At 40.8% G+C, this 9,230-nt stretch overlaps 1 protein-coding gene across 2 annotated transcripts; it reads left to right on the top strand.

Annotated features, from left to right (window-relative positions):
• Positions 1-5,744: 5,744 nt before the first annotated feature.
• Positions 5,745-8,618, top strand: LOC122051928 (lysine-specific histone demethylase 1 homolog 2-like). Of its 2 annotated transcripts, XM_042613269.1 has the most exons (3): positions 5,745-7,203; positions 7,276-7,347; positions 7,678-8,618. In XM_042613269.1, exons 1-3 carry the CDS (start codon positions 5,802-5,804, stop codon positions 8,433-8,435), a joined length of 2,232 nt encoding a protein of 743 aa, XP_042469203.1. In that variant the 5' UTR covers positions 5,745-5,801; the 3' UTR covers positions 8,436-8,618. The 2 variants fall into 2 exon arrangements, with proteins under 2 accessions (XP_042469203.1, XP_042469202.1); XM_042613268.1 differs by having other exon boundaries at positions 5,745-7,347.
• Positions 8,619-9,230: the final 612 nt, after the last annotated feature.

The following is a 9,230-nucleotide window of genomic DNA, read 5'->3' as shown; positions in this document are numbered from 1 at the left end:
CCCCGAATCACCCAAAGCCCTAGAGCCGTGCAAGGAAAAACTGAATGAAATACAAGTATGAGTTTCAAAAACTTTAGATCTACTCCTAGATCTACATGTTAAGAATTTTACCCTTGAAGCGTGCCCTCGCAAATCCCGCTCGTCCAACGGTACGCCGGATCTCGAGAGTGTCAACATAGACACTCCTCTAATGATATCCACACGAATAAGGAGTGTCTCTCACACTCAAAGGATGGAGAAGAGAGCCCCAAGTGTGCTAGCACTTTCTAGAGCTCTCGGATGGGATTGGAAAGGAAGAAAAGAAGAAGATACAAAAGGAAATCTTATACACTCACTAGTAGTATCATCCTTTGTGCTCTTCACTTTCCTTTATTCTCTTGGAACACAACTCATACACCCTCTCCTCACCATGGAAGTCACGACAACAGCAAGAGGGAGAGGAGGAAGAAGCAAGCATGAAGAAGAATGAAGTGAATGCACCATAATACCACACAACCAAAACCTCCACCACTAATGTGTGGTCGGCCACATCTTGTAACCTCCCCATTAATGTGGCCGGCCACATTAAAGCCAAGGGGAGGGTGTAACCCCCATGAGGTGGCATGTCTCATGAGGTGGAGGTGATGTGGCAAGGATGAGTCATCCTTATGATGTGGTAATACATCAAGTCAAACTTGATGTTTCAACTTCTACTTGGTCAAGTCAAACTTGACCAATTGTCTTCCTTGTTGAGTTAAATCCAACCTTTGATTCAAATCAATTTTAATTTAATGAATCTCAATTCATTAATATAAATTGACTCAATGAATCAAATCTAAATTAGACTCATTCAACAATTGAATCTAATTGAGTCTAACTCGATAAGTCTAATTTGAATTCAATTGGTTCATCATATGAACCTAATCCAATTGGTTCATCCTATGAACCTAATCTCCATCCACTTGTTCTTTGTGTGTGACCCAATAGGTTCTTGTAACGTTGGCAATGTTTCTAAACTCCTTTAGAAACATAAGCAATGAGCGACATCTAGTAATACATCATTGCTACCCAAGTTACAAGAAATGTTGAGATCCAACATCACATTGTGACTACTAATTGTGACTCCTCACAATATATGACAAGTGTCCTTCTATCCTAGACATCTAGATTGGTCAATGTGAGGCATAGACCGTGTCATCCTCTGACCAATCTAAATCTTGAACTCCAAGTAGACTCACTAAATCAAATGAGCTCAATATCCTATATTGACTCATTTGGGCATGGCCATGCACTTCGTGGTCTCACTCTATCAAGAATACCGATGTCTCTCCCATCATATAGGAGGGATAGATCTCATCTACATCACTCACATCCCTCCGCATAATTTGTTATATATCCAGTAATCGCCTTTATAGTCCACCCAGTTACGGATGACGTTTGACGAAACCAAAGTACATAATTCCTTATGTAGGGAACCATGGTGACTTCAGGTCTAAGGACTAGTAGTCATACTAATAGCCACATAAGAAAGTATATGACACTCATATAACGATCCATGATACTTTCTCATGGCGGGTCATTCAGTATACATTCTCTAATGTATACCCATGTATCAACTTGATATCTCTATATCCATGACTTGTGAGATCAAGTCATCGAGTTGACCTACATGCTAGTCTTATTGCATTAACATTGTCCCTGAATGTTAATACTCGACTAGGAATGATTAAGAGTAGTGTTCCCTATATCATCTCACTATCGGTTCAACTAACCGATTGATATAGGTGAGAACCATCTACTCAAGGACATTATTATACTTAGTTTATTTGGCACCAATACAAGTAAGTATAATAACCAAAATCCAAATGCCTTTATATATATAGAATATGATACAATAATTCCAAAATACAATCATCAAATGATTGGCTCTAGGGCTCTAGCTAACATCCCCAGCAACCTTAGTTCTTCAAATTCGACAGAAGTGTTCATCATCTTCATCCCAATTGTAGCAGACACTTCAAATCAACTCTACTCTTCATCAACTCCAGAAATTTTGTGTTGTTTCTGCCTGTTTAACTAAAGAAGAACTAACCATTTCTTATCGTTGTCCGTGATCAATTCAATCCTTGGCGTTGCTATTCACCGGCTATGGGGGGTTCCAAAGCCAGGTTCTTCATGTGACAACGAAGAGTAGTCGATCTAAGCGTGGAAGGGTGGTTTGGATAGTTTAGTTTATTTTTGTGTTTGATTATTTATGTTCAATCTTTAGTTTACTTTTTTGTTTGATTTATATGTTATTTGTTGGGGAAATTTCCCTAGGTCAAGTTTGACCAGTTTGACTAAGCTTGAGTTGAGTCAAGCTTGAGTCGGGATTTGAGTTTTGATGTTTGACAATATAAGGAGATTGCTGGAGCAATCGTCTGGTTATGGAGATGGTTAAAGGGTTGAACAGGTTGATGAGAATACAAGTCAAGTAGGTCAAAGTTGACAGGAGACTTGACTGGGAAAAAAGTCCTAACTGGATGTTGGACATTTGGAAAGTCTTAGTGAGGAGCTAGGTAGGGGAAAGTCCTGGTGAGGAGCCAGACAACGGGAAATTCCTAGTGAGGAGTTAGGCAGGAGAAAGTCCTGGTGAGGAGTCAGGCAACGGAAAAGTCCTAGTGAGGAGCTAGGCAGGAGAAAAGTCCTGGTGAGAAGCCAGACAATTGGAAAGTCCTGGTGAGAAGCCAGGCAAGTGGAAAGTCTAAGTGTGATCTTGGCAAAGGGTGTAAGTCTAGGCATGTGGTCTTGACAAGGTAAGTCCTGGTATGACTTGGCAAGGAAGACCCAACAACTAGGATGAGGCCGCAGGAAGCTCCTAAAGGCAAGGCGTGAAGGATGGGAAGATATCCAAGGAACACGAGGTTGATGGAGGAGGCTAGAAGGCTAGTTCGAGGTTGGTTGGGTGTGGCTAAATGCTAGGCATGAAGACCCAACAGGTCACGGTTGACCGAGAGTGGGTTGGAGACTTTGAACTTGAGATTAAGTCAAGTCAAGGATGGTCAATCGATTAGGAAATCGATTGAACCAAGGTCCAATCGATCAACCGATCGATTAGAGTGTGCTGCGAAGGAAGAAATGACCCAATCGATTGGTCGATCTATTGGGAGCATAAGTTGCGAGCACAGAGGCCTTCCCAATCGATCGGGCAATCGATTGGGAATCTCCAATCGATCGCTCGATCGATTGGAGTTGGGAGTTCTCGCACGATCGCGAGAACACAGAAAGCATCTGAATCGATCGGTGGATCGATTCAGAATGCCCTAATCGAATGATTGATTGGCTGATCGATTGGGATTCGACCGTTGTGCAGGATGCAGGTGATGGACGGCTACGATGGAGCGGTGCTGACGTGGCAATCGATTGGGGTTGATTTCAATCGATTGGAGGCACTGTATATAACCTGGGCGGAGCGTTTTCTTCGCTAGAACTTTTGTTCTTCTTCCTGCGATCTTCAGCGATTTTCACGCAAGCTTCTTCCGATCTTCGCCGTCGGTTCTTGAAGGTGCTTGGGGTGCATTCCCAAGGTTTAAGAGGCAACAACAAACAACAAGCAACAAGTAAGCAAGATGAAGGGTGTATTTCAGTTATATCTTGTATTTTCTTCTTGGGTGAGTTGTGTTGTCGTGTGTGGATTTGTACGAGGCTTCTCCGCCTCCGGCTGCCATCGAGAAGGAGGTTTTCATAGTGGAGGAGTGTGTCGTGTGTGGATCCTTGGATTAGTGTCCTCTTCTTGAGGTGGATACCAAGTAAATCTACTTGTTAGCATTGTGTGAGTCTTGTATTTTATTTCCGCTGCATATCATCATCAAGACGCAACCAACGAGCGCGCAACAAGATGATATTCACCCCCTCTAGCGGACACGACGATTTCATTTATATGTTATTTCCTTATTCATATTTAATTGTTGTTATTGCACTTTGTTTAGTTTTGTTCATGAATAATTGTTGATATTGAATCATAGGGTGACAATGTGACACAATTTTAGCTTTTATGCATAACTACTACTTAGGTTTGTTTAGTTCGCTTGCTTAATTTAGTTGTATGTCTTGCAATTTTATTTATGTTCGTATCATGTCTATTGATGATGATTCTTGTATCGTAGTGTGACAATATGGTGCAGGGTAGTCTTCAATAGTTAGTTAGTTAGGTTTGATAGTTGATTTCATTTATGCATAATTAAGGTGTTATCCATAGTGTAGAGTGACATCGCGCTATGGGTTCATCGTTGTTGGTTAATTGTGATTTCATTTATCACATTATATTTAGAGAACAACCCCCAAAACAAAACCCCTCTTTGGTTCAATTTTGTCTAAAAACAAACGTTCTATCATTAGTTCTATGTGAAAGACGATCCGATCTTCTACTATACTACCTTAGTGTAGGTATAGGGGTTCGGTAGATTAGAAATTAATTAATTTGATATGAGCGAGTGACAATCACATACTTATCACCATGCCATACCCTATAAAAGGTGGTCTGCTTCCCCTAGTCAAGGGGAGGAGGGTCCTTCTTTTGGAAGAGACCTAAGAGGTCTAGATCTACCACTTTTCTAGCCATCCGTCAACGATCCGAAGCCGCACTCCACATTACCATCCTCTCCAAAGCAAGGGATTGGATCTTGAAGACCCAGATTTCTCTCAACGGCTAAGTTTTCGTCTCCCTTCTCATATTAGATTAGAAACTTGCCTACTTTTATGTCTTTTGGATACATTCTCTTGTTTATGGAGTAGTTCTCCAAACTCTAGGTCATAGGGAGTAGTTGTGATGTGATTATTGATGTAAACACTATGTATTTGGTAATTTCCTATTCCATGACATGTGAGTGTCTTGTTCATGTTTGATTAAATGCTTGTGTGAACTTTCATTTTGTATATGTGTTGTTTGATGAACATATTGTATTGATTGGTTGCCACATAGAGGAAACGTTCGAGATCGTATGACCGGAGGGCCTTTCATGACAAAGACCGAACATCTCGAGCATTGCTTTAAAATGGAGATCAATTATCTACAAGAAATTATCTATATACTTAATGGGCTTCTCCCTATCTAGTGTTAGAATGAATTTATATAATCTAAAGACATATGACCAGGGGGCGCTCATATGACAGGGGGTATCCCTTTAACTTGACTCTTTAAGTTACCTTCTCTACTTAGACAATCGATACTTATGGGGAGAGACACTCTGGAGCATCCGCTCAAGAGGATCGCGCTAGTACATAATAGGGAATTCCTACAAATATTTTCATTTAATTTTGATCCAACTTAATTAATTTTTTTTCAACGTGATCAAATTAGCTTTAATACTATTATAATAATAGTTAAATTATTACAAATATAATAATTTTGATCAAAATTATCAACAAAGTTATTATAATATGCAATAATTATGATTAAAATTGTTACATGTCGTAAAAGGTTTTGACTAAAACTATTATAAGTAATTTTGATTAGATTATTTTTTATTATAATAATTTAGACTAAAATTGTTATACATTATACGGGTGCAGTAATAAGTTGTAGCATAATATTAAAATAATAGTATTTTTAAATATATGAACCATTATTTTAATATTTTTTTAAAAATTGAAACAATGTTTCAAAAGCGGCGTTTTTTTTTTTAAAAAAAAATAATAATAATTTTAAATTTTTACTTTTTTTTTTTAACGGGTCATCCATTTAGTTACCATTTACGCGGCCCGGTGGAACCCGCTCCCAACAATTCGCCCCTCCTTCCGAAGCCTCGATAAACTTCCACCTTGCCCGATTCGGACCCTCGCTGATGGATCCTCCCCCGCCGTCCATTTCCGGCGGCCGTCGAGTATCTCGGAGGGCGGTGAAACGCACCAACTACGACGAGTCCCTTCAGGATTCCCTCCTCCACGACCACATCGGCGGGCCCCGCCGTCGGAACCGGCGAAACCTGACCGCCGCTGAGCGCCAGAGCGAGACAGAGACAGAGGCCATGATCGCCGTCTCCTTGGGTTTCCCCATCGATTCCCTCCTGGACGCTGAGGTCTCCGCGGGGGTCGTCGACCTGACCGACGACGGTGCCGCTCAGAACGACTACATCGTGGTCCGCAACCACATCCTTGCCCAGTGGCGCTCCAACGTGCGCTCCTACCTCTCCAAACCTGAAATTAGAGAGACAGTGAGCAGGCAGTACGACCACTTAATCTCCAGCGCGTACGATTTCCTTTTAGAGCACGGCTACATCAATTTTGGTGTATCTCCCGCCATCAGGGCCCAGCTTCCCGATGAGCAGGACAAGGGATCTGTTATCATAATAGGCTCTGGACTCGCAGGCCTTGCGGCCGCGAGGCAGCTACTTAGTTTTGGCTTCAAAGTCCTAATTTTGGAAGGTCGGGATCGTCCCGGCGGTAGAGTATTCACCACGAAGATGGGTAAGAACCACAACTCCGCATCTGTAGATCTTGGAGGCAGCGTCATCACTGGCATTCACGCCAATCCCCTTGGAGTCTTGTCCAGGCAGCTTGGCATACCTCTCCACAATATCAGGGATTCATGCCCCCTTTTCTGGCCAGACGGCACAGCCGTGGATCAGAGAATGGACGCTGAGGTGGATTTGGTATTCAACAAGCTTCTTGAAAATGCTGCTCGGTTGAGGGAGGTTTTAGGAGAGTCTGCCAATGACATTTCACTAGGTTCGGCAATTGAGCGCCTGCAGAAGTTGTATGGTGTTGCCAGGAAGATCGAGCAACGAGAGCTTCTTGATTGGCATCTTGCAAATTTAGAGTACGCCAATGCTGGCAACCTCTCAGATCTGTCTCTTGCCCACTGGGACCAGGATGACCCCTATGAGATGGGTGGTGATCATTGCTTTCTTGCTGGAGGTAACTGGAGATTGATCCATGCACTATGTGAGGATGTGCCGATATTGTACAAGAAGACAGTAACTCGGATTGCTTATGGAGAAGGAGGTGTGGAAGTTGTGGTTGTTGGTGGACAAATTTTCCAGGCTGATATGGTTCTTTGCACTGTGCCTCTTGGGGTCTTGAAGAGCGGGACTATAAAGTTTGATCCTGAATTGCCTCCTCAGAAGTTACAGGCAATTGATAGGCTGGGATTCGGGTTGCTAAATAAGGTTGCAATGATATTTCCTTGCGTATTTTGGGGGGAGGAGATCGACACGTTTGGATGTCTCAGCAAGGAACGAACTAAACGTGGTGAATTCTTTCTTTTCTATGGTTACCATACTGTTTCTGGTGGTGCGGTGCTTATTGCGTTGATTGCAGGAGAAGCTTCCTTGAACTTTGAACAAAGCAATCCTCTAACTTCACTTCACCATGTTCTCAGCATTCTTAGAGGTATTATGTCTGTAGCCTCCTTTTCCTGCAGTTGAAGAACTCCAATTTTCTTGAGCTTTTGTTCATATAACACCATGATGTGCAAAACTAGTCTATATCAATGCAATATCTTGGTAAAACGAGTCATTTGGACTGCTGTGCTACTTTTGGAATGCATGCTAAACTTTTGGTAAACACTATGATCAACAAATTCTATGACTGAAAACTTGGTTTTCCAATTAGGCCTCCTATTTTTACATGCTGTTCTGGAACCTAGGCATGAAAATTCATTTTCCTTGACTTCTATGATTTGATAGAGAAGAGACCTTAGTAACTTTATGAAAAATGCAGGTATTTATGGTCCAAGGGGGGTTTCCGTGCCTGATCCAATCCAAACTATCTGTACAAGATGGGGTGATGACCCCCTTTCTCGTGGTTCTTATTCTCATGTCAAAGTTGGGTCATCAGGTAATGACTACAATGTCCTTGCAGAAAACGTTAAGGGACGACTCTTTTTTGCTGGGGAAGCTACAAATAGAGAATATCCTGCAACTATGCATGGCGCCTTCTTAAGTGGACTAAGGGAAGCTTCATGCATTCTTCAAACTTGGAGGGAACAGTTTGTGAACAAATCTATTTCCAAGAGGTTCTTGCAAAAGAACCTAAGATTGTGCAGTGATATTCTTGTAGACTTATTTAGGAGACCTGATTTAGAGTTTGGAATATACTCATTCGTTTTTGATCCCTTTACCACGGACGATCTGAATGCGATGGGTCTTATGAGAATCACATTTGGAAATTTTAAATATGAAGACTCGAGGAAACACAGTTTAAATGAAAAACTGAATGGACACTGTCAGTTGTCAGAACTTCAGGATCAAGAATTCCATCTGTTTGCCTGTGTATCTAGAGAGGGAGCACACCAAGTAAAATTGGTGAGTGGTGATGATAAGGCTAGATTACACTTCCTTAGCAAAAAGTTTGGCTTACAATTAATGGGGTTTAGTGATACATGTAATCTCAGTCATTCCTTGATTGTTGATATTTCTTGTGCACGGAAAAACCATTACAGAAAACTCCGGACCATGCATCACAAAGTTCACTTGTAGCATTTACTGGCCATGTAAAACGTCCATTAGCTAACATTGATTCCTCAAGGACATGTCTCCTCCAATAGCATCTTTAGTTGAAACTAGACATAGGGCCCATGTACTACCTCATCATTTTAGAAATGTACACTAGCCTCAGAATTCCATTCTTTTGAATATATGAAAAAGTAGCTAATTTTTTTATTACCAGTTCAGTACAATTTCATTTATTGGGTTAGTGTTAATTTCTACATGTTCAGATCATTAGGGATGGAAATTTATCAACAAAATACCAAGCAAAACCAACCAATATCAGTCATAATAAAGAAATAGTACTCTTGACCAATCTGCTCTTTTGTTGCTTCTGCAGCAACTGAGCATGCGAGCCCTTCTTGGATTACAATCTACATTTATTTATTTTTTACATCTTTCTCTGTACATTAGCCCTATGTTTTGATTCTTTTGAAATGATTGTGTATAAGAGTTTTCTTTTGCATGATACTTGTTCACTAATCTTGTTTACTTGTAGTTGCACATTTTGCTAAATCATTACTGCATATGCAGCTAAATTTTCCAAGCTAATATTTATCTAAGACAATCATGCTAGTTTAGCGACCCTATACTGATCAGCTTAAATGCTCTAGAATTTGTTAATCCATGAATATCAACACTTTAAAAAATGTATATCTAGAAGAATCCCAGATTGAAACTGATACTTCTCTTAATGCTATTCAATTCAAGATATCTTCTTTGCTGAATATTTCCATATAGCCATCTGCATTCCAGTTTGGCTTTTGCTTAAGGATTATATATAAC

This window comes from Zingiber officinale, chromosome 3A (genome assembly GCF_018446385.1).
Source record: "Zingiber officinale cultivar Zhangliang chromosome 3A, Zo_v1.1, whole genome shotgun sequence".
NCBI lineage: Eukaryota > Viridiplantae > Streptophyta > Magnoliopsida > Zingiberales > Zingiberaceae > Zingiber > Zingiber officinale.
The sequence above is the reverse complement of the archived record's forward strand: the minus strand, read 5'-3'. Positions and strand labels throughout refer to the sequence as shown.